Below are 26,936 nucleotides of genomic sequence, written 5' to 3' on the forward strand. Positions count from 1 at the left end.
CAACAATACAGTATTAACACTCACACAATCTTCCCTCTGGAAAAGACACTATTTCTCTAACTTGATACCATAAAGAGCAAGGTAGGGGTTTCTTTATTTTATTTAAATAAAGTTATATCAAAATAATAATTTTGGTTTTAAAATTTCTCTATTCTCACATCAAATCAGAAACAGAAATTATATTAAAACTCCCCTAAATTTAATTATGATAAATTGAGCATCAGAGGCTTCCTGCAACCTAGCACAGTCCACTAGATCAATTAGCATCTTAACAATATATTAACTCAAAAGGTTTGCCATTCAGAGTTATACAAAAACAACAACCAAAAAAGCCTTAATGGCAGTAACTTATGGGTTTGATATGCATGATTCACAAGCAGCCAATAATCAAAACATGAGCCATAACAAAGTATTTGCACGTTACTCAAAAGTAAAATGGAAATGACAGCTCTCTGTGCCAAGAGGACTTAAACAAGCTCATGCTCACTCTGCACTAGAGATGGTTACAGCAAAAGTGTTATTTTTATGTCTGTGCTTCTGAGAAGAGTCACTGTCATCTTGACTGCTTGAATTAGCAATTACTACTGGTACATTAAACAAAACCATGTCACCACCTAATAAAACAACAATTGATTTGCTTACTCTTGAAGAGGAAAACACCAGTCCTCCTACTGACACTGCTGCAAGAGGAGGAAGGAGAAACCATCCTTCTCTCCTCCTGCGAATGCATCGGGCTCTGGCCATGATCAGGAACACACCAAGTAGAGCACAAGGACAGCAAGTACTGCATACACCTGCAGCACAAACCCAGATGTGCACTATTCTCCCAAGGAAAAAAAAACAAAAACAAATACCTCAACGTAGAAGTCAAAGCAATAAAAACTAAACCAGGGCTCTTTTTTGAAGAACAAACAAAAAATCAATCCCTTGAGCTTGGGGTACAGCCACATCACAACTGGAATGTGCTATTAATAGTGTCTGACACAGTAAAAACAGTTATCACATTGCAAAGTCTGAATTATTCCCAGAGAATTCAACACTCGAAAAAGTCAAAAGCATTTGTTTTTCCAGAACCGTTTTAAAAACATAACCTAGTCATTAGAATATGCAAGCATGTTTTTGAAAGTGACCCATGCAATACCTATGAAGACTAAGTGGCTGTAGCACACACATCCTAGCAGGGAAGCATATGCACTTCTGAGACCAGCCTACCTTTGAACCTCTTCACTGTAGCTTATGCTTTGAAGTAGGAAACCATAAATGGAAGTTGTTGCTTTCTTCACTTCACATACAAGATGAAAGGTCCTCACAAAATCCATGTCAGATGCCACAACAACAGATCTTACATGAAAGGCAGCAGAAGTGACACAGAGGAGCTACAGCTCTCGTCACATGGAACAACAGATCTGTGCTATCAGCACAGCCCAACAGGGCACAGCAACACACCATCCTACCTTGGTGATGCAGTTAAATGCTGATGCTTTTCACTATGAAATAAAGCCTTTTTCTTAGAGAAAGATGGATGCTCTGCTCTGCACAAGTTTATTTCCAATGAGCTAACTCAGGGAAGAGCAGCTTTTAGCTATAAATATGTTGGAACATGCCTCAGAATTGTTGGTCTCTACTGGAGCGATTTGAAAAATGTTAGACTTTTAGATGTAAAGAGAGGAGGTTTTGATTTTAAACATTATGTGCAAAGACACTCCTGGGTTGGTGTAAAGGAGTAGAAAAGTAGTTTGTAGCCACTGTCAGCTGCTCAGTAAAGATCTTACGTCATCACAGGTGAAGCAGGATGCTGGTTACTAGGTGGCGAAACAACCTGAGGGCAAGTCAACAAATTACACTCAACTTTGTTTTCAGCTTTGAGAAACATACAGTAACTTTTTTCCTTAAATTAAAAATGGTATAATTTATAGACAAATAATGATGAGCCAGGGGATAAGCAACTCCAAATTCAGTGCAGTAGATATTCCCATTTACAAATTTTACAATCAAGTTAAATATAAAACTTTAGAATCAAGTTTAAAATAAAGAAAAAAAATGAAGAATACTAACTTTACATGTAGCTTCTTATTAAAAAAAAAAACCACCCCAAACACCACCAGAAACAACAAACCCCAAACAAAATAACCAACCAAACAAAAGCCTAATGAGAAAAATAGTATTCCTGTATTACTGCACAGGAGGTTGCAGTTTCTGTTTTGGTTTGTTTTAAACAGAAAACCAAAATCATAGCAGCATTACAGCAAACAAGCTATGTTAAAAGCTGTAAGGAGCTGAAGCAATACTTTGCTTGGGTACCAACACTAGTTTCACAGCACACAAGTTTCTGCATGCTTGGGATCTTTCTCTTCTGAGCAACACCTGAGAAACATGTAGGAAAAAATAATTCCACAATCTTCTGTGACAGCAAGCATGCATGCAAAAAGAAAAAAAAAATCCCATGGCACTTGCAGTATTCAACCAAATCTGGAGTATTTGAAGGAGATCCTGTTTATTGCAAAGGGGTTGGACTGAATAACATGTCCATCCCAACCCAAACCACTCTGATTCCATGATTTTATTTAATGCACAACAATCAGCATCTCCATGGCTTTCTTCCCCTCCTCATATCTACATACATACAAATACAACTGAACATTTCTGACCAGGGACTATAAAGAACTACAGCCAACTTGTACTTAGGTTTGACAGAGATGTGCACTTTTTTCATTTTAAAAATTGAATTCAATTCAAAAATTTTGTTCTTACAGTGGCCTGGATAACTTTTACCTCCCATGAGCAAACAGAGCGCAGGATCTTTCTCTTCCTAAGTGCCATAGCTCTGCACTGATGATCTGTGGTTCGTGTCTCCTGGGATGAAGCCCAGAAATTCCTTTAGCAAACAACACAAACACTCTCAGAGTTGACTAGGCACAAAAAAGAATATCTAGTTCAGGGTGAAGAAGCTCTTCACATAACTAGGAAAACTATGCCAGCTTCAGCTTTTACATATTTTGTGCTTGCATTGTTATTGTGAGCTAGGTCACAAACCACTGTAACAGAGTATGTGCCTGTAACATGCTGCACAATCTTCTGATGCAACTTCAGTTTTTTTAAGCAATCTGACAGAAGACAAACACCCTGGAAAAGTATTTTCCATTCTCCATCATCTTTTAACTATACTGTTCCTGCCAACTGCTTTATCTGAAAGCTGATTTTGACTAGACAGATAAACCTGCAGAATGTTGCTGTTTACATTTGCCCTTTTTATTTGGTAGTGTTTTTGTTGGGAGTTAATGTCATTGTTTTGGTTTGGGGTTTTTTTCACATGGTGTGTACATTTTTGGTGGCGTCTTGGGGTTTTTTTGGATGTGGACTAGTGTTTCTACCTGCATTATCTCATTGGTCCCTGCAACTATGTTCAGAAGGATTCCAAATGACAAATACAGGAATCTAAGCTGGGGAGGACTGTACATACAAATACATATGGCAGTTCAAGTACTGCTCTGGATTCAAGAAGACTGACACAAAGCATTGAACCCAAGGAGCCTCCATTTACATTTAAAACCACCTTGCTGGCAACAGAATTATTTAGTGATCAGACATATAATGGGAAAGGTGTATCAGGATATTGATGGAGGGTTTGTGCATGAAATCACCTCTTAGGAAGCATTATCCCTACACTGAGTCTTGTTTTGATGCTTGCAGAGCATTTATTACTTTGTATTTTTAAAAAAGGTTATGTTCAGATACTCACTCTTAGACTTAAACATGAGATAATGGAATGCTTTCCTAACTTGCTCTGAGAGCAGGGAACACGTAGAACATCAGTTTATCTGTCAAAGTAGAAACACAAAATGATTTGGGATGGAAGGGACCTTGTAGGTCACCTAGTTCCAAACCCCCCACTATGGGCAGGGCTAATGAGGATTCCAAATTTCATCCTACTGGTTTCACAGTGTTTAACAGACAAAGAGGTGACTTCTCTTCCATGTGTATCTTGCATCCCCCTTCCCACTAAGGAATTCAGTTGACCCGCAAATTAAGGACCTGCAAAAATATCCAGAAGCAAGAGTGAGTAGCTGCAGATCATTGAGCTTTCAATATCTGTATATTTTGTATTTTTACATCTTATTATTGTTGTAGATACCTCTATCCACTAGCCCCCCTGGGATAAGGTTTGGCCTAGTTTTCAAGAGCAACTTGAAGATTAGGAGGTGGGAACAGATGGTTTTAGTCAAAGCCCTTTAAATCAGTTCCAAAGTGTAATATTTTCACATACTCCCCATGCTTACCACCAATCTAAAAAATAAAATGAAAAAAATCAAAGTGACAGAAAAGGAGAAAAAAAGATGAAACAGATTAATTCATTTGGTTTGGCTTTTGTACTTCAATTTGGTAAGTTTTAGTACGCAATAAAACATTCAATCTACTGCAGTTGTACTATTATCATTACATTTAGCACATGACATGAGAAATACTGAAAATCTTTAGCATTACTAACATACAGAAAATACCTTTGATGATATTCCAAGTAATTAATCTGTTGCCACACAGTGCAACCAAGTTTTATAATGATGCAGTTCAATGCAGGGATGAAATGCGGTATCTTATAATAACAATTTAATAAACAGTTAACAGAGCACTCTTTTCTATTATCCTCTCTCTAATAATTTGTCACATCTTTTGTATAACAGTTTCTCACACAGTGTTACAACAAAACAAACCAGGGAAAAGAAGGAAAAAAAATTAGTAGGTAAAATACAACTGATTAATAGTAAAAAAACAAGAGCGCAGATCATGTAGCCTCCAGGTCTCATTGCCTGTCAGCAAGCAATTTTTCATTTACAACACAACATTTTAAAAATAATTACTATATGTTTCCAAGTTAAGAGAAACACAATAATTGGAACTCTGTGGGATAACTACCATTTCATAAAGATCCTTTAAATTACAGTCATTGACAAAAATAAGTATTTCCCTATTGCCCTCTTATTTTCAACCACAGTTTCTAAAGCAAAGGTTTTTAAAACTAGCTCTAGTTATGTGAAAGGATGGTCAAATACAGTAATGCATGTACTAATAATAATTTCAGTAAAGGGAAGAAAATATAAAGAGGCCACCATAGACTGTCTGGAGAAATAACCCTAGACACTAAGGAAAAACTTTCCCTTTATTTATAGGCTATGCTTACAAAAAATAACATCTGTGCTTAAGTTCTTAAAATTAATCCACCCCCATTTATAGCAAACATTTTAAACTACAATTTTATAACGTACTGACAAAAATGATATTTTAGATGACCAGATTTAATTTAGTGAGTATATATTTTCTGATTTTATGCAAATCTAATCAGGTTGTACAGATCATTTCATGTAGGCTAAAATCTAAACAAAGCAAAAAATGAGCACTAATTCATGAAGATCAAGAACCTACATGAGCCACCACCAGTACTTTGCAAATATTAGTCCAATTAAAGCCAAGAAAAAACACGTATGAAAGCTTAGTCCGAAGTAAGGTCCCTAACTGTGTATTAGTGGAAGTGAATCAAATATATATTTCCATTTAACTGCTTCATTTAAGCTATGGTCTGACATTACAGCACGGTACTGCCATCCAGAAGAGGTGCTACAACCACAGCAAAGCCCACTGGGGGTTTGGAAGATCCATGGAGAAGCATCCTCAGTGCTGGAGGCCCTGCCACATACCCAACACAGCAGGTAGAGATTAACACACAAACAAACCCAAGGGAACCTCAGCAAAGGTGTGCAGTGACAGCCAAATTTAGTCACATCCATGTGCACTTTGGGAAGTTCTTCTCAAACTTGTAGGCGTATGAATAAAAGCTACTTCAAAAAGATTAAAAATTGCTTGTGACGTTTTTATTCATAACATTTAATGACACTATGGAAAAAGTTCCTCTTCAAATATTAAAGGCAAAGTGTTCATCTTTCCCCACCCCACAAAATCAAAAGTGCCAGCTTATATAAAATAATATAAATCTAACCATAAATTAAAAGTTAAACTGCATTTAATTAAGTTTCAATTGCTTCCTTGCCTTGAAAAGTAATTGCATTTTCAATATATTGTCCTTGCAACCTTTAAATCTTCAAATTATTTATACTCCATGGCATTAGAAAGTCATGTTTCCCTTTGTTAACACCGTACTTTGCGAACATGTTAACATCTAACAGTAAATATGCACATATAACATATCATTAAGAAAGATACCTCTCCTATAAAAATATTAGCATTTGCTTACAAAAGAAAAGTCAACTTTAATCTATACTTGCTAACAGAAAGGATAATATATCGCAGGCAATTCTGTTTTATCAATGGGTCTCATTATATTAAACTTTCTTTTGCTTCCCCTCCCCCCTACTCTTTTGTTTCAAGGCAAACTATTCATGGATTAAAAATATTTCAGCTTTATTAAGGAAACCATTGAATTAATGGAAAAACTGCCCTGGAAATGAGGGGAGGTTTCATACTAGATACTGTTACATGGATTTTTCAACCATTAAATTACAACAATATTACTGCTTCTAGATTGTTAAATCTTCACTGATACTAAAATAAATAATTTCTATTGGTCAGTTGCATGTCATTATTGGGAAATTTTGACTTCAATATGACTTGATGCTAATCGTCAGGTTTTCAATTTATTTTAAACTGAAGCAATGGAGAGAAAGTTCAAATCATTGCCTTTGACTTATTCAGTAAAAATAAAGAATACCCTACCCTAATATTTATAGAGGAATTCTGGTTCAGTACCTTAACCACAAATCCAAAGCAGCAAATTATAAGTAATAAACTACTTTACACAATTTAAATACATTTAACAGTATGCAATTCTCCAAAAACCACCCAAAGTTTGTCTTCAACTGACTTTATGACATTCTTTTCAAACCTAATTAGCATTCAGCACTTAGAGTCCAAATTTTTAATACATATTCCTTACCATTATAAGCTACTAAAAAAACATAATGCAGAAACATTGTGAAACAAGCCATTCCCTGGAAGTTGCAGCATTCAGTAATGGTACATCTAAATGTGACAAAATGAAAATGCACAACACCTAGAAATACTGATAGCTGAACAAAGTCAAAGTATTAGACAGAGTACAGTAACAAAAACCTGCAAGCATGAAATGCTCGCAAGCACTATGAAGAATCTCTGCCAGTGATGTGAGTTGCCTTCAGATCACACCTCATGACAAGTCAATCTGTCCCTTTTTTTTCAGTAAAGTATTGCAACCAGTGTTAGAAACATCTAGCACATTAAAAAAAACAACAAAACAAACAAAACAAACTTGCAGTGTTTTACAGAACTCCTTGCATAGTACTTCTGAAAATAATTCTCATTTATCAGCTATATACATACTGTAGTGTTTCAATTAAGTTGTAACTTCTGAAATCTGCAGAAAGAATTATATACCTTTTTATTTCAGATAAACTTGCAAAGACTGCTACTGTAATTCCAGTTTAGACATGGAAGAGAACATTATAGATCAGTATCATAAAAAAAGCATATTATCCTTTACTCAATGCAATTTTTTTTTCAGTGGATTTAGGAAACTAACTGAATCTTTTACTAGCTCCAAAGACTTAGCTATGCTGAATGTATGCAATGTTTTCAGGAGCATTTTTTAGAGCTTTGCAATTAAATTTTACTACCCAGCTAACTAAATACATAGGTTGCCTATGCCTTGTAATTAAAATACATAATTTCTGGTGGATGTTCTTTGCCACAGTGGAGTTTTAGAAACAAGTCAAAGGAAAAATATTACACCAATATAAAATTAGAAAACCTCCACAGAACTCACAGCTTGTTACACAAACACACACAGAGCTTAAAAAATTCAGGAATATTAAGCATATTAAAATCTTTAAAGCAGTGCTTAAAGCTTCTAGCATCCTTTAATTTGTTTTTACATCCTTGTTTGACGCTGTAGTCTTTGTTCTGATGCTATGCCAGTGAAATTGCATCACCATGAAGCAACATTATGCAAGAATGTCTGGCTAAAATTAAAATGCTATTTCTCAGCATCACATACTTACAGGAAAAAATGCAGTTCAGACATTCACAATTCAATTATGCTAGCCAATATATTTGGTAAACACTTAATGAAAAATAGGGTAATGGAAAGCTAATCTGCATAGTTGTACAGGAAAATAAACCACTAGACTAATCCTGTTGCTCTAGCCAGTTTTTTGGAGTCCAAGTCTATCACGGAAGATGCTCAGTACAGCTCCATTTCAAAAAGTTGGGGTGATCAAAACAAGTGAAATTGGGGAGTTTTTAATATAAAGTAACACAGTACTAGGGTTTTTTTTTTTTTAATTAAGCTTTTTCCAAATAATCAGCTATTACATAAAACATAGCTAACCTCTACAAAACAAGTTGCATGTTAGAGCACAAACACATATCAAGATGTTCTCTCTCTCCAGACCTGAGTGTTTTGCTCAAGCAGGGAAAGTTTCTATGTTACAGTTCTTTAGCATCTATAGAAAATGAAGAAGTTTCCTGAATAGCTGCCTAATAAAATGTAACACAGCATCATCAAAATGAGATTAAACTGCAGCGACAGTATTTAAACCATTCTGATTTCTAATTCCAATGGATAATCAATAAATACCAGATGTACACTGTTTACAAAGCAAACAATTATCTCATTCACAAGAAACACTCAGTTAAGATACAATGTTCTGTAGATATTCTCTCATGTTTTTTGCTTTAAAAATAAAAATGAACGCAACATCAAGAGATCCTAGACACCTCAAAATGACAACTTTCACTTTTTCCTATCAGCAACATTTATTGACAATAATGAAGTGGCAAAAAAAAAAAAAAGTCTCAACATAGCTCTGGAACTTATAAACAAATAATGTTTCCTCTTCCTTCAATTTCTAAAATGGTCAAGGAAAAATAGAAACTTGTGCCCATGATCTACTGTAACAGTGGAATTAATCTCTGTTCTGTCATTCCTGTCCACACAGCCATTCTAAATCATAGAGGTTCTGTGAGTTTGACTGTGCATGTCTCACTGCAACAGTTCTTTCACAGAAATGTTTTGTATGATTTAGGTTTCCTCAATGCTGTTTTACACACTAAGAAAATAAACAAAACCATTTTTTTTTACTGCAGAAAATCCTTTATTTCTCTTGCTTTGCATGCCTGTAAAACACCGAGACGCTTTAAGACACACAGTCTATTTCATCCATAGATGAAGGAAGTTGAGAGGATATACATACATTTTTAAAGTTGCAGAAACCACAAAGCCAAACTTACATAGAACAAAGAACAAATCTAGCATTACTCAGCAAGAAGACTGGAAACACGCACACACACACACACACCCCGACAGTTCTAATGAAACTGAAGGAAAAAAAGAAATACTGCTTTGTTATGCAAATGCACAATTTCAAAATTGAGAAAATTAAATGATGTCATTCAAGCTAATATCCTTACCTCAATGGAAAAGTGGCAAGAGACAACAACAACCCTCCCTCCCCAGCAACCCCCTCGCAAACATTTTAACGAGGTTTGGCTTCAATAGCAGTCTGTAGCATTTAGCCTCAAGAAGAATTACCGAGAGAGTTCTGGAACTGCTTATTTTAAAAGTTTGCATTTGTTCTGCCAACCTAATTCATCAAGACAATCAGTGCAACGCATGCATTATTGCGTAGTCACAAATTTTTCATAGCTTCCATTTCTAGTGTTCAGAACAGCAATTTAGTAAATGGTTTGTAAAAATATAAAAACACAACCATGTTATTTCTTCCAAGAACTTTAATATGTCTCTGTGGAAGTGTGTCCAGAGACACAATGAAAAAAAATTAATTTATATAACAGACTTAACATTTAGCAAAAGAAAAAAAAGTACTAAAATAGCTTAATATTATTACTCATCCAAAAAAATCACATGCATTTCCTTAATTTCACAGCTTGACCCATGTTCATATACCAGATACTGTATATAATTCTTATGCCTAGATTTTTCTTAAAATTGCCACTTAAAGAAGTTAAATAATAATAAAATAAGCAAAAGAATAAAGAAACCAAAACACACACAGACACGCTCCTTCTTCTGCATGAGCAGTAATTTCAGCACAATGAAAAAGCTCCAAAAGTCAGAGCCATTATATTAACACTTTCCTCAGGGTATGATCAACGATACTAAAAATCACCTACACTCTGGCAGACCTGTCCCTCCAATCCCAGTAAACTGCAGCAGCTAGCACAATCTGCAGCACTTCAAAGCGAGTCAAATATAATTTTCTTTAAACCTGTAAAAAATAAATTACATAGTGGTTTGGGTTTCTTAATAGCTTGATGAAGAGAGTGGATGGATCACTAAAATATCAAACAGGGGAAAAGTAATGTAATTATATGAGAAACAAGTTCTTATCAAAATAGAAACCTGCCAGATATCCCCAAGCTGCTGCAATAGTTTTTCCAGGCAGCTGGGTTAAAAAGCACATTTACAGAAAGCAAACGCTTAATGAGGTCTATCATAAATATAACCACTAAAGCTAATGCTCAGCCACGATGGTTGCGCTCAGAGCTGTAAGAGAAATAAGATATATTACAAAATAAGATAGCACCCTATATTGAATTTTCTAGCCTTGACACAATTTTTTGACCCGCCGTGCTATACTACTAATAATAATTTCACAACTTCTTTTACATCTTTCTACCATGATACCTTAAAATTTGAGGGCTTGAGCAATCATTGACATCAAAGCCTTCAATTCCACCTTTTATTTTGGGACTGCCCTACCCCAAAATTTTAGATGTAGATGAGCACACAACAAAATATGTTAATGCCTACGATGACTGCAGCTATTTTGCAGCCATTAATTTTGTACTTAATAAATACTAAGCCAAACCCTGGACTAGTTTTATTAATCAAACATTTCTAGAGAGAGATCTGCAGCTTGACCCATTTAATAGCAAATCTAATTTTGGGGATCAGAGCAGAACAGACTGCAGCTCTTTTCCTAAGAATGCTGACATTTAAGTAAACCTTACCAAAGAATGCTTGCCTGATTGAGGACTGACATTTCCTTTCTCTAACGCGCTTAAATAAAATATAGGCTTTTTGGCCAACTCCTACAGTACCCCAAGGCAGCTGTATATCACTTTCAGTTGCAACTTGTGAATACTTTCTTTTTCTTTCTGTCTCTTTATTTTGACATGCATATTATGTTAGCTGATTTCAATCATGTTGCATGAGTGGATGACATACCTTAAAAGATTAAGTTTTGCCACCTGGGACTACTCCAGAAATTCAGTACTTTATAGCATCTCATACCCTTCTTCATCCTCTATGCGCCTGCACTATCAATAGTAGCTTTCTTCCCTATTTTATACCGAACGACAAGTCTTTCAAGGCTGCAGTTGATACAAGTCAGCTTGAAGTGTCATTCCCCCCCCATTCCCATTCCAGGATGGTGCTGCTCCATTGTGTACAACGCTCTGCTGCCATCTATTTGACACAAGAAATACGACGCTGTGAATGCCACAGCTGGTTTTGCCTCCCCTTTCCCCCACCTTTCTCTTCCCCTGCAGCAGCTGTTAGAAGAAAACTCTCAGTTTTTGATCACTTCACCCTGCTCGTGCACAGAAGCAGAAACCACTTCAGCAATTACTTTTGTACTAAAAAAACCCCAAAAATATAGCTACAGTAACAGCAGAGGTTTGATTACTGCAAACAAAAGTAGAATTATATGATATACCACTCTTCTCTGAAAAGGGAATCTAAGTTAACAGACTTCCATTTATCAGCCAGTTCTAAATAAAATATGCTTTAAAGCAATTACTTTAAATTTTGCAATTTAATTATGCAGCAGCAGAGCTCTCTGAGGGCTTGATTTCAGCAGGTATCCAGATTTAAAGGGGGCCACCACACTGAATGAACATGGATTCACCGGCTGTCCCCCTTCACTACACCAAACTTAAAATTCAGAAGTCATTTAGGATGTCAAATCACAGAGCTTCCAAGTAGAAACCACACACAAAGCACGAGATGAAGGAGGTGGTACTTTACCCGTCATCAGGGTCACAAAGATAAACACCACTTCATTCATCACAGCATTCAGCCTGCTTTGTATGTGACTGCACAAAACAAGAACAGCAGCTGAAAAAAGTCCCCAGCTTGCATTTGTAAAATATCATGCGAGAGACACCCACTGAAGCCACAAAAAAACTCTTAAAGGAATCTATAATCCTCAGTTACAGATCCATGACAGTGTACATTCTGCTCTTTAATTACTAAACCATATGGAAAAGTCCTGTCTCCGGGCTCAGTCTGGCCCTTTTTGCATCCCTGATTAGGTACTAGTTTTTTTACATGGCTGCTTTCCCAATACACTAAAGTAACATATTTGTAGGAATGTGCTTCAGCATTTACCCTGGAAATGATTCATAAGATAAAACAGCAAAAAAGAAAGACTAAAAAAGTGCAAGCTTTTCCCAGGAATTATAAATAATGTTACTATCATCCAAAAAACATTTGAACTCTTGTGTATTTTTCTACAGAGAGGGAAAGAACACCTTAGTTCAGAGCAAGAGTAGGGAGAAAAGGAGGGGCTCTGCTGCTGGAAGGAGGGTGCAGGTAAGGAGAAAATGAGAGATGTGGAATAGGAGGGTACAGAGGCAATACCAGCCTGCAGCAGAGGTCATGAGAGTTCTTCTGTAGTTAAACAATACCCATAAACATAATGTCTTAGTTTTCTAATTAGTATTAACATAAATAGTACGTAGTTTGGGGAGCAATTTGTTAAAGCTTGTATTTTTAAATAAATACTAGTACCACTGAGTGCATAATTCCATTGTTCTTTTTATGTACTCATGGCATTTACAGCTATAATGCACACAGTTAACTAATAAAGTTAATCTCTTTAATAAAATTAAAGTTGCACTAAGTTCTTTGCTAACACTTGGGTTTTAATCTATTTAGTCTGACAATATAAGCTGCAATTACAGAATTGTATAAAGTAGCCATAAATACTTAGTGAACCAAGTGAAAAGACATATATAATTCCAATTGCTAGCTATTACTGGAATTACCTTTCCTTCCAGGCCACATAGAATCTGTTTAAACAGGTACTGCACATATTATACTAAAAGCATTGCCCAAAATATTTCAAGTGTAAAGCTACCTAAAACCTGACCACTCAAAAGGAACTAGATTACTTAAAGAATTTAAGGTACACAGCAAAACAACACATACAAGCATTTGAAAGAATCACTTGAGAGGCTTACTCTGCCCTCTGGTGCACTCCATCCCACAAGGACACAGCATCCTGCACAAAACTCAGGAGAGCATCCAAATAACTGCAACAGTCTGAAGTTAAAGCAGTTAAAAGAGTATGCTGAACTAAATTAAGACAGTTCAGCACCCTACAAGATCTCACCCTGGATAATACCAGCATGAGGAAAAGCACTAAAACACTCTGCAGGATAGAAGGCAGCCCAGCTAGTTTTTATTCCTTTGTATTTACAGCAGAGAGCCTAATTGTCCTGGCTAAGGACCAAGACCACACCATTTGCACCCCTGTGCAAATACAGTGTTTGCTGGTTAGCACAACAATTTTCCAGCAAGGTTGTGTTCCAAAGGCTGGTGATATGAGCGGCCACCACCAGTAAACAGATGACAGGAAACCGACAGGTACCTGAGCATGCCACAGAACTACAGCCACCCACAGGGGTCCTACATTAATCAGAGGTACCGTAGGCAGAAGGCTCTATATTCACAGCCTGATAGCATAAATCAGGTTTGGAAGCTCAACTTTTGGCTAACAAATTGGACAGCCACACATGCTAAATTAGAAGGAATTTGATATCATATTGAGATGATAACATATTCTATAAAGCACAGCTATAAAATTCTCTAATGACATAAAATTAAGGTCTGTTAGGCATGTTTTTCCTGTGAATAAGTTGTACTACATCTCTACAGAGTATTGCTAACAGTCTTTAACTAGACTAGATCTTGTTACACTGAACAGTCAAAATTTTTCTTCTGTAAAACATACAAGAAATCCACTCATTTTCTCCAAAGCTGTGAGCTTCCATGACATTCATAAGAAGCTTAAAACCCATGCAATAATAAAACAGCATACTGAACAATAAGAACCACAAGGTACAGTACATGAACAATGAATTATGCAATTATAAGCAATTATCAGCCTTGCTAGTAATGAAATACTGGAAATGCTTTACAATTAATTCTTTTAATTATTTCACCTACAGTTTAATATAAGCAATATTGTATTAATGAAAAAAAGGTTTAAAAGTCCAAGTGCCCAACAACAACAAACACTACTTTTTGCCATGAGAAACCATTGCAGGATCAGAACCAAACTGTCTACATACAGTTAGCATATAAAAATAGAAGCAGCATCATTAAGATTTACTTGTTCATGATGCTTATGTGTGATTAAAAAAACCCACCCAACAAATTAGAGAGGAGTATTCCTGTTTAATGGACCATACTACAAAAACACATCTCTAGTGCAAAAGATTTATTTTCAGAATTAATCCATCGAACAGACAATGAGAGCAATCAGAAAGAGCTATTTTGCTTCAGTATAACTGAGATACTTAAAACTAAGACAAACCAGACTGAAGAGTTTCCAACATGAGGAGCTTTAATAGAGAGCTCTTCTGTAAGGAGGGCACATTCCCAAACCTGGCTATTGAACAGCATGAAACTTTGAAAGGATGCCAGAACTGTGCAATCAGGAGACTTCGGAACTTAGTTCCACGCTAATTTATTCAGTGCTTTGACTTTCCACATAGCTAAGCACTAACTGTACATGTGCCATGGAACTGCCTTCCTCATGTGAGACTGCCTCAGAGCGACACCATCCTCTGCAACACAGACTTTGTCACAGGTGATTTTCAGCTCTACTAACTGCATGGATAGAAGAGCGATGGGGGAAGAGTACTGCCCCTACAACATCACTGCTAAAACCCACAGGAGAAAGTCAGCTATATACAGTTTTAATTATCAGATTCACTTGTGTGCTAAACAGGAGGATGCCAGCTTCCATGCCATGACCCAAACACCACCTTCTTCACTATAAAGTTGCACAGCACCATCTCCCTCCAGCAATTATCACAACCACAATTACAGTTGCGGGAAGAAGCATCCCATAAAAGACTGTGATAGGAAATGAAAAAGATGGCCTGTTTCCCATATGGTTCACATTCCTCAGACCACAAGGAGTCTGGGGATGTAAACAGGCTTTAGAATGTGATGTAGTAGATAAGACTCTCTTCAGGTAAGCTAAGAAAGCTCATCCTCATATATTCTAGTCTTTATGGGTGATTTTTACCATCCTGATATCTGTTATGGGGACAACACAGCAGGTGCAAGCCAGAAGGTTTCTGGAGGGCATTGATAACCTGACATGGGTGACTAAACAGCTCACAAGGGGAAATGCTATGAAAAGACAATTCTTGCAGTCAAGGAATAACTGGTCAGGGTAGTCTTAGCCCACAAAAGGCTGAAGGACTGGAGGATCTGTCAAATGAGGAGAAGCTGAAAGAGCTGAGGTTGTTTAGCCTGAAGAAGGCTCAGAAGGTGATCTCCCTGATGTGTCACCTGATGAGTGGGATGGGAAAGGATGACTGAGACAGACTCCTCTCAGCAGTATACAGTGACGTGAGGTGAGGCAATGGTCAAAAATTGAAATACAAGGAAACATGCCATTTAAAAATACAAAAATTTGTGGTGCTGTGTGCTAGTTTTTTACTGTAAGAGTGAAGAAGCTGCACAGGTGAGGAAACAGGCTGCTCAGGGAGGTTGTGGGGTCTCCAGCCTACTAAACACTTGCCTGGAAAAATTTCTTTGTAACTCCACTTTGATTAATGGGGTTGGACTAGATAGTCTCCAGAGGGTCCTTCCAACCTTCAACCATTCTGCAACTCTGTTGAAATTATATGATGCAAAATTCTGCTTGTGTACTTCAAGTTTCCCGTCTCTGTAGATATCCCACTTTCCCACTAGTCCAGATTCAGGATGCAGTAAGAGACATGGGTGAGCACAGGCTTTTGCGTAAGTTGGGATTTTCCTCCCTGGGCTCTGAAGAACTATGCACTGACCAGGCTATTTAATACTTCTAAGTATTAAAGCCAAGTAGTAGTATTAAGTATTAAGCAAGCCATGAAACCAGCCCACATTTAATTGCTCAGATACACTGAAAAAGTTTCAAGTGCTAAAAGCAAGATAACTTTTACTGAGGTTACACTGCCTTTTGGATGCAGAAATTTGCCAAAAAATACTTGCCAGCTTCACTAGCTCAGTACAACTCAAAGCAAACAGAATTTTACAGTGCAGTCAAACACAGATATGATCATCTGTCCTTCAAGAAATAATAGTTACAACTTTGTGTGTGTGCCTCCTCTGAAAGATGTGTAAAATTTACATCATTTTAGACAACCAACATTTGGATAATTGATTTTGAAGACATTCAACAGAGGGATATGAATACAGAGTTATGGATAACAGAATTTAAATTAAGCTGTCTGCATACTACTGTATTCAATAATAGATAATTATTTGGTATCAATATATTTTAAACTCCCATAAAACCAAATTAAATGAAAAACAAAACATGGTCAGTTCACCAGACTCCCCAAGAACTCCAACTCAAAGCAGGAGGACATATAAAGACTGGATAGAGAAAATGAGGCTGAGCTGTTTATTTAGTCGCCATGAAGTGAATGTGCTACTGTTTTCTGAACTTCCCATGGTGAAGCCACAGTGCAGAGAGCTAATCCCTGTTTCTCACCAAAACAGACAGCAATGCACACTGGATAATTTGTTCCTACTGATGATATCATTCTGTTGAGTTTACTGTTTTTAATAAGGAACAAGTTTCAGTCGTCTCTCACTTTCTCCCATGTACAAGATCAGATCAGCCTCCCAGTGACCTACTTTATGAGTCACAGTCCTTGCTATTTATGATTCAGAAAAACGTCTTCTCTGACAGTATTTCCCAGACTACTGTGGGTTCATTCCAAGAACCAATTTCATCTTCATTGGTTTCCTACAGGAAACCAGACCAACTTCCTATGATTTTATTTTCCTTCATTTCAGCATGGCTCACATAAACTAACTGGAAGTGAGAGTGATAGAAAACTTTATTCTGCATAAACACAAGCCAATACAAACACCACCAAAAAAATCCTGAAGACATCACCGGTTCAAAGTGACCAGAATGTGAAGCAAGCTAAGATTAGAAGTTCTTTTCGCTCCTTCCCCAAACATGATGCATACAAGCAAACCCAGCAAATTTATATAACCACAGTCTAATGCTAACAGCTGTTTAGAGAAGACATTCACGTGAACAGATGGCCAAGTTCTACTCCTTCTTTCAACACAGGTAATTGTTTTAAAATGCTAAACACTGTTGGACTGGTTTTAACTCTTACCAATAAAAGAGACAAGTTCCTCCAACCGCCTCAGTCAACAGACTCAGGGTGCTTATCTTCTCTCCTCAAATGCAACAACAGAAGTACTACTAGAGATGCTAGGAAGCAAGCACACCTTGAGGAAGTTCATCTACATTTCCCATAGAACTGCTAACATTGCTAAACATCAGCCTGCTGCATTCAGGTCAGCTTCTAATAGAGCCATTTTCATTGTCCTCCAGGACATTAGGACATTAGATTTCCAAATGCCAAGAGTCAGTGCCAGATCTGCATTGGCTCAGAGTCACAGAGTAGTCTGAGCTGGAAGGGACCTAGAAGGATCATCAAGTCCAGCCCCTAAGTGAATGGCCCATATGGGAATTAAACCCACAACCTTGGCATTATTAGCCCCATGCTCTAACCAACTGAGTTAATCATGCAGTGAGGCATTTGAGGAATAATCTTTCCCATAACCCATGGCAGAATCATCCAAGAATCTATAGCAGCAGCATGAGGATCACTATTACCTCTTCATGCCCTCCCAGTGCTGTGACCAAGCTGTTGCAGCTTCAGCAGGCACATGCAGATAGATGATGCTAGCATGGTACTAACATTCCAGTCCCAAATCAAGTGGGACAGGTAATTCCCACAGAGATTGCTATACAGTGAACCACTTCAAGAAAAGGGATGCTGGGACATCTAGCTGTGGACTGCAAATATCCAGCATAATTTGCTGGCTCAGATTTCACTCTGCAAAGCAGCAGTTATCTTCTGGACCATCTTCTGCCCTTGGACTAATATAGCCCTGTTGTTATACTGCTCTACGTGAGCTAATAAACCAGACCCATGTTAACACAGTTAATTCAATCATGCAAGCAAATTAAAAGCAGATTTATTCTCATTTAAAGTCTGTATTCTGCTCTGTGTGTTGTCAATAACTGCAGTCTTTCCATGTGATTTCCTCTTGCTGTGCTTTAAGGCTTACAGTGATAGAACAACACACCGTTTTTTGTGGGAAGGCTTACTCAGAAACTAAATCCAAACTGATTTTCAGGAGGCTTAAATACTCCCTCACTTCTCACCTCAAGAGAAGCCAGGGAATATTGTCACTTCAGAATGCTTACACATTGCACACAATAAGGACAGGACATATGACTGAAGCACAATTTATTTTAATGACAATTTTCTACCTGGACATCAGCTTCAGTTTGTAATCATGAAGCATGAATGAGGATTTTGCAAGTAAACAGTGCTCACTTGTTAGTAAACTGAGCTTTTACTGCAGAGTAGCTTAATAAATGTAAACCACTAAGTTATTGCCTCTGCTATTCATTTTCCATCCTTTTGCTGCAGCAGTACTTGCCAGGGTCAAATTACTAGTTTTTAATGACCCCTTTTTATTCCACTTTCTCTAACTTGATTTTTTGTAACCAAAAGCGTTGTAATGCTTCAGATAGTAACCTAATGTTTGTAGGTCAATATTTCAAAGAGTATCTCCTGTGTGAATACTGAGATAGGAGAAGCCTTTACAGAAGTGATGCATTCTGATATATGTATTGATTTTAAACAAACCAGATAATGTCGTTTTAAGTACTGCTTGGCCTAAGTACACTGCATAATTTCTCAGCTAGGACTGATCAGCAGCAAAGTCTACAACAAAAGTTGTTTCACATGGCAGAAAAAACAGATTTTTAAACATGCAGATTTTGTTGACAATGACAATTTAACCTCTCTATTTCTGACATCTTAATATATGAGTAGCATACTCATGCAGTAATTTAGCATCACAGCAAACATGACTGTCTTGACTGAAGGCAGCGTTTACCTGATGAAATTAACAATTGTTAAAACTGCTATAAATGCTGCAGTCTAAAGTAATCAAGGTAATATACCGACACCACCACCACCACCACATATTCACAATTCTCAGTGCTAGAGAAGGTTACTCACCTTGACATGGCTCTGAGCTCCCAGGTTGTAAATCTCAGAGGGTTTGACTTCATTAATGATCTTCACCAGGCAGGTGCTGTCTGTGAGATCCCCATAGTGCAGCTTCATGTCTTCAGAGTTTAAGAATACAAAGTTAATACACTTTAATCTCAGAACAATAATGCATATTTGGTCCATATCCTATTTCAGGCCAAGGTCTGAGTAAACATTTATTGGAAAAAGTCAAGAGATCACCAGCTAAACTCAGTTTTGCTTGTTTTTTTCTCCCCCGCTTTAACCACAAAACACATTTCCACGTAGGAAACGAACAGCATTTCAGATTCTTTTTTCAATAATTTTATTTATCTAGCAACATTTATATAATTTGTTTAGTAGCTTGCACTTAATTTTCCCTGGTTGTATTAATAAGTTCAATGTCAGATACAGAATTCCAGTCACAAAAATAGGGCATTTTTTAGTTTGGGCTTCCAATCTTTCAATGTCTTAACTTCTTAAGCATCCATCAACGGCTTTTCTTTCCTTCCCAAAATGTTGCACATGTTTTAGTTTTTCACTGGGAGTAATATCATAACACAATAAAAATGTCTAAGGTATCTCCTAGGTGAACATTTAGATAATATTTCAGTACAACCTGCTGCATTTGTTACTATTGTTTCTCCATTTAAAAAAATACAGATGCACACTGGAAAGGAATTTAAGAGAACAATTTAACTGTCAAAGAAACATGGTTTGTGATGCTATACATGAAAATCTCAAAATTGGTTAGCTAGAGATGTTATTTCTCCTTTCCAGACTTCAGTTTCTTTCTAATTTGTGTGTAAAAAAGAACATAAGAGCATGAAACCCACTCCTGTCAAAATTTAAAGTGCAAGCTGGAATGGTTTATCAAGTTGTCCTTGTTTTCAGACCCTGACCTGTCAAGAACATATTGCCAAAGTGAAATTCACAAAACAGATCTTTTTGCTCTTATTTAAAACAAAACTGAAAAAACAACCACACTGCTATTCACAGATCTTTCAAAAAAATTTGTAACTATTGATGAATTAGCTATTTATGTTTACTTTCCATATTTATATAGATTTTAGTTAATTTTTATTTTTTTTTTTTTAGTCTGAGGCACCAGGCTTATTACAAGAGATGTGAATCCACAGTCCATTTTTAAACTGCTGTTGGGATATGTCAACATTTATGCTGGTTTAGTTTGTTCTTTTTTATTTTTTTTTTTTAACCGTATAAAACAGCAAGGAAGTTAACAGATCACAGAGTTCTCAGATGTTCAGCCCTGTCTGGACATTCCCATTTAACATGTGCATGATGTTCTTCAGCTTGATAAAGTAATACAGCCATAGTGTATTCTTGAAATTTGTTTTCACATCAACATCAGTTGAAAAGGACATTCTGAAGAGACTTCAGACCCAGCTGAAGCTGTGGCTAACAGGTAATGCTAGGCAGCAAAGAGATGCCAGAGCCTGTGTTTCTCTTCCTACACCAAAGGCATGCAGTCTTGCCATGACCCCCAGGCCAGAGAGCAGTTTCAGAGCTTCCCAGGGGAAGGTGGGTTGCCAGCTGGGCTGACCCAGGGAACAGGGACACCAGCTCACTATTACTATAAATTTAATGCTTTCAAGGATAGTGCTTATTTTGGTCCACCATCAAGTCTTCAAAGCTTCTGGTCCAAATGGCCTTTCTGAAGGAGAGCAAGGAATGAAGCTATGTTCCCTCCTGACCCATGAAAAAAGAGGGTCTTTCAAGAGTGAAAGGCTAAGCGGTAAGACTTACTAGAAATAAAGTTTATTTGGTGCACAGATTCATAAACAATGATCCAATGTCAGAACCTGTGGGCTTTAGTAATATTATCCAACCTAAAAACTTCCTTAGCAAGCAAGAGCTGGAGGGCTTGCTCTAGGATGCACCTTGTCTTCCTTCCTGTGCTCCCTACTTTTTTTCATACAAAGAGGTTCACTGTCTATGAAGAGCACCATCTTGCAACATGCAATCAATTCCTCACAGGAAAAACACACATGGCAAGATAAAATTAGTGTTTGCTCACATCAACCACTATTGCTTCTTTGCTTCCTACAGTACTGCCTGGAAACCCATTGTTTTCGAAGTTTCCATGGAGCAGCCTTTCCTGAGATTCCAAGTCCAATTCCTTCTCCTCCCATTCATATGGCTATATTCTTCAGTTAAAGGAAAATTAGATGAGAAGTGGGGGAAAAATTAACATCTGCTTTCTCTTTTCTTCCTTCCATCCCTTTCCTTAAATGCTTGTATACATATATTTATTGTGATCTACATTGTCTTCTCAAATCACTTCTCATAACCACAAGATGGTCCTCACAATGCACAGGTTCCTGTCTGATTTCATTTTCTTCATTCTTCACCTCGTGAGCCAAGAATGTAAGTCATTCACAGTTCTTACATTGTTCTTGACAGAAAAACAGGTTTCAGTATTCTTCATAAAGATATTTTGTTCAATTCTATCCCTCTCTTAATCAGATGCTTTAATGAGCAGTGTACAGTAGCAACTAATCAGAGCAATACCATGTCAGAAAATAAGCATTTTTAAAATAAAAACTACATGCAAAGACCAAAGCAAATCCGTAAGTTGCATCATATATTAAACTTGATAAAATTAGGCTGTGTTTAACTGTGGTGTGAAAACATGATTTTTTTTACTCCATGGAGATACTGGTTGTTAACAACACCTTAAACTGGACTATTTAGGATACTTTCAGAGCTCTACAAAATAGACACATCATGGAGAACTGTGTGCTTTTTAAAGTGCTCAATCCTTCTGCTGAACTGGAGTCATCCAACATTTGAGCTGTTTCTCATTAAGAGACTAGTTAACTTCCTTTAAGATAAAGCAAACAACTTTTTTTGCCATGTGTACACTAAAGGTAATAATTTCAACTTTCCAGATTATCACTGATAACCAAGAATACAGTAAATTGTCAGCAAATTTCCAAGAGCAATGCCTTTCCTTCAGGTAAAGCATGTACTACCTTCCTAGAGTGCAGGAATTCAGAGTGTCCAAAGATTCATTCTTATCACCAGTAAGACGTGATCATGTCTTATTCATGCTCTCATACAGGCTGTTACCAAACCTTCACCTCCATCACACACCAAGGAGCTCATGAGGAAGCACAGGTGGAGTACTTAAGATAACTACCTCAAGATAACTACCTTAAGATAACTAACTACCCCATGTTTAACTATTCTGAAATCTCACTGTTTTTAACCTCACATAGCATTTTCTGGGCCCAGCCATTTTCTAACTGTTACTGCCAGCTATTTCTGAACCATGGAGTATTTCTACACAACAAAGTGCTTTCCTAGGTCCATCTCATATTTTCTACTTTTAAAAACTCACACACACAAGAGTATCCATGTTTCATGCCACATCGGCTCCAGAGAAAAATGGTCAATTTTCTTTCTAAGATAGAGCAGCAAGCTAACACTAGCAGTAGAAAACTCAATTCCCTTCGTGTTCCCAGGGATCTTTCTCCGCCAAACAGCCCAGATTACATATAACATATACAACCTTAAATATAAAAGCAAAGCCTTACTTCCTTCAATGTGAGCCTGTGGGTTCTTATAGAGATGTTCAATCCGGCCTGTATTAAAAGAACTGGACCGACGAACGATGCCATGCACCTGGGGATTGAACAAGGAAAAATGGAAAAGTGGTAAACATTAGGAGGAAAGAGCTCATTACCATCACTCAGAATTCGCATGTCTGTGGGCCTAACCCTTTTATCAGGTAATCAGAGCTCGTCTCTATTCCTAAAGATGGACAGTTATCCAATTCCCAAATATGATACTGGGAGATGAGGTCAGGTGCTGTCATATTTACTCTAGCACCATTGAGTGGTTTCCCCTTCTCCTTTGTTGACACCACTAGCAGCCCAAACATCACACACAGTACAGAAAACACACTGAATTGCCCCAGAGCACTATCTCCTAGTGAGTGAGGCTTGACAACACTACTGGAGTTGGAAAAGCAATGTGTGAGTGCCAAGAAAGCCATTGCTCCTTAGTTGTAGAGAAGTCTTTCTGGAGGCAGAGATGGGCATAGGAAAAACAATGGCAGGAGATGGAGCTATGGAAAGGACAGAGTGGGCAGAGAGGAGAGAAGGGGAGAAAGAAGGGAGACAAGGGGAAGAAGGAGCAGCAGCTGCAAGGCCCAAAAGTATTTTAAAAATGAACTGTCATTCACTTTCTAGGGTGCTGGAAGAACAGCGAGAACAGTCAGTGCTGTTTTGTAGACCTCATGAGTCACTGTTCCCCAGTGGGTTGCAAGAGACACAGACAAGCCCAAGAATGAAACCCAGGCTGGGAATTTCCTTTAACCTGCCATGATAAATAAGCTGGTGAAAAAAAGCTATGCTAGTTCTGAGAAACATTAAAGAAAAGACCCTTTGTGCCTAATACATTAGAGAAATTTCTCAAACATTGACCCTGTTTCCTCCTGTCCTGTAAGACTGCCCCATGATGCCTGTTGCCAAAATTCACGTTAGCTTTGGTTACCAGCTACAGAAGTTGAGCTTGCACAAGGGAAATCAAGCTTAAGCATCTGACTGTCCTCCACATCTCCCTGGCTTTTATTTCTGAAACTGATCCCTTGCACTTTGATGCATCCTTGACTTGGTTTGTTGAGGCCATTCCTTTACTCTCCCACTTGATGTTAATTCGCAAGACTATAGAAGCAGGAACAGGCAGTGTTAAGAGGTTTGGTTTAGTCTGGGGATTTTTGTTTTACACACAACACAGGCTGCAGTTATTGACAAATAAAATGTTTTTCATTTCATCTTAAGTCCAAAATTTAACCAAGCGAAAAAGTGCACACAACTGCAGATTAATACCAGTTTGCTGATTTAAGATGACATTTTGGCAGCAAGATTTAAAAGAGCTCAATACCTTCATTTTTACAACTTACAGGTCAAATTTAATATGCCAATTTCCTTGCAGAAAATCACTTTTGTGTCCTGTCACATTGCTCACAACATACCTTGTTCTACAATTCAAACTAAACTTCCCATAACTGATTAAAACATTTACACCGTCAGGATCAATGAGGCACTGAGAAATGTGCCCCCCAAAAGAAATTTCCATCAAATGATGGATTTATGAAGATACTTTATAAAAAACATGCAATTAAAAGCCTTATCAAAATAATTATTTATAGATTGTGTGAATAATTTATAGGCACATCAAGTTTACAGAGAAATTATTTCAAAAAAAGACTTTCATAATAACTTCAGTTTCTCAATGACTTCACTTGCACAAATGATGCTGAAAATATTTTGAGTACTCAAACAAACTATTACTTTGCTGAGTAAAATAACAGACTTTGCAGTTTTAATGCAACTAATTATTCTAAAGGAAGCAAACTGAGGTGCTCAACAACAGAGGAGGTTTAGATTAAATATTATGAAAAAAATTTACTCATGGAAAGGGTTGTCAAGAACTGGAACAGGCTGCCCAGAGAACTGGTTGAGTCACCAGCCCTGTAGGTATTTAAGAGACAAGTACATCTAGCATGTAGGAAGACAGTTTAGTGGTGGACTTGGCAGTGTTGGGTTAACCATTGGACAGGATGATCTTGGAGATCATTTCCAACCTAAATTATTCTGTGATTCTTCTAGCAAAATTAAATATTTTGGCTTAAAGTTCTGATGAGAAACTTCTTGAGCATTCAATTATCTGTCTCTGAATTAAGTCATGCTGAAATTCATGTTCATCTGAACAGTTGACCAATAAGTCAAATCTTGCCAGCTCAAAAGCTTGATGAAAGATTGAGCTTGCAAGAGCTTTGTGTCTGCTTATGACTGTGATACAAACTTTTGACCAACGAGATGTGTTAAATGCACCCACTGCAGGACTTCAAAGGAGTCAGTAAACAGACAAATCCAGAGAGCCTGTTACATCCAGAGATAACAAAAAAACATGCAAACCCTGCTATTTTTCTTTCTTTTCTGTCTTTTTTTTTTTTTCTCCCACTCCTTATTCTGGTATGCACATACAAGAGCAAGAAAACCTGCCAAATGCTTAATCCGTGACAGCAATATTACCGTAAAAAAAATGATGAAAGGTACCTTTGTCTGCACAGGACAGAGAATTGCAAACGAAATGCAAACTCTGTGACAGGCCAAAATGTGTGCAGACTGGTTAATCTAGTTAAGAATGTATCAGTGGATTTTTCTCAAAAGAGCCAGATCTTCAAACACATTGAAATTTTAAAAAGAAAAGGAAGCTGAATGAAGCATCTCAATTAGGGAGGCAATCAGTTGTCATATGCATGCTTGCATTCAGTTATTTAGGAACAGAGGTTTCTAAATGGAAGCACAGGAAAGAACTCCAAAAAAATTGATGGAGAGCTGAAGAACAGAAGGAAAGAACTCTACCCAACTATAGCAACCTGGGCATTGTTGAAAGGATTATGTTTTATTTACTGTTGTCAGTTCCCAGCTTCATTGTGGACTGTGAGAGAAGGTGCTTTTACCTTCAAAGTAGCAAAAGCAACCACAATGATACCCTCATTCCCAAATGGAATGGAGAAATAGTAAAAAATAATCAATTTACAACACTTAAAACCCAACTTCAATAACCAAATTAATCAACAAAGAAAAAGAAAGGATGGAATAAGCAAGACAAGATTAACCTGGTACAAAAGTATGGGAAGCACAGACTAGCTCAGAAGAGACTTTTCACTAAGCTATGAAGCAATATGACAACAGAAGTAATAAAATTCAATATTAAAACAAGCACTAACTTGTACTAAACGCCCAAAAATTACTACTTTGTGGGGAGATTCATTTGACCACCCTGTTTCCTTCCATTATCCTACATTTTAGAAGCATCTTGTATGATCAAGGAGGCAAATATTCTTACATTTATGCCCACATCAGTTCAAACCCTTCAAATCATACCATAACAATAGCAACAATGTGATTGTTGCTTTGCTGGACCACAAGAAATGTGATTTTTGCCAGGGAAAATTATGCTGCAAGAAGGAATCAGACTCCCTTTATTTCAAGGAAAAGAAAGCAAAAATCATGTGCTAAGTAATAATTAATTAATCCAAGAGAAAACGTAGAGAGTAACTGTAAGTACAACTTGTTTGGGGTTTGTTATTTGGGCTTTGTTTTAGGGTTTATTTTTTTTTTCTTTTTGAACAGAGAACAGAGAAAGCAAAATGCAAGGTTTTCATTGCTGAAATGTAACTGCAAAAAAAAGGGCCTTTACTGTGGAGAGAGTGGTGGGGAAAAAGAACAAACAAGAGATTCTTATTCCTTTATGTGGTACATTGCATCATAAATTATTCCCTAATTCCTTACAGTTTTGGCTCACACAGGTCACTGCTTATCTGAGCTGGCGGGAAACATGCAAACCAGCTATACCCCGAGGAGAAGAGGGAATCCACCAGTGGACATTAGATGATAAATAGTACAATAACCTGGCATGATTACAGGCCATGTTGCACATTCCTCTCCAGAGTTTTGATTTGTTATCTAGGACTGGAGTGGAAAACATACACAGAGAAGGACAGAAGCAGAGGAAGCGGGCTGGAG

General features: G+C 37.2%; 1 protein-coding gene across 1 annotated transcript in view; it reads right to left on the reverse strand.

The window, feature by feature from the left end:
* Positions 1 to 26,936, reverse strand: part of GMDS (GDP-mannose 4,6-dehydratase) — a 408,928-nt gene that overhangs the window by 320,417 nt on the left and 61,575 nt on the right. Inside the window, exons 3-4 of the mRNA XM_038127425.1 lie at positions 22,932 to 23,019; positions 19,360 to 19,469 (exon numbers count right to left, since the gene is read on the reverse strand). Of these exons, the coding sequence (XP_037983353.1) occupies positions 19,360 to 19,469; positions 22,932 to 23,019 (198 nt within the window). The remainder of the gene's footprint in view (positions 1 to 19,359; positions 19,470 to 22,931; positions 23,020 to 26,936) is intronic.

Source organism: Motacilla alba, chromosome 2 (assembly GCF_015832195.1).
Source record: "Motacilla alba alba isolate MOTALB_02 chromosome 2, Motacilla_alba_V1.0_pri, whole genome shotgun sequence".
Lineage (NCBI taxonomy): Eukaryota > Metazoa > Chordata > Aves > Passeriformes > Motacillidae > Motacilla > Motacilla alba.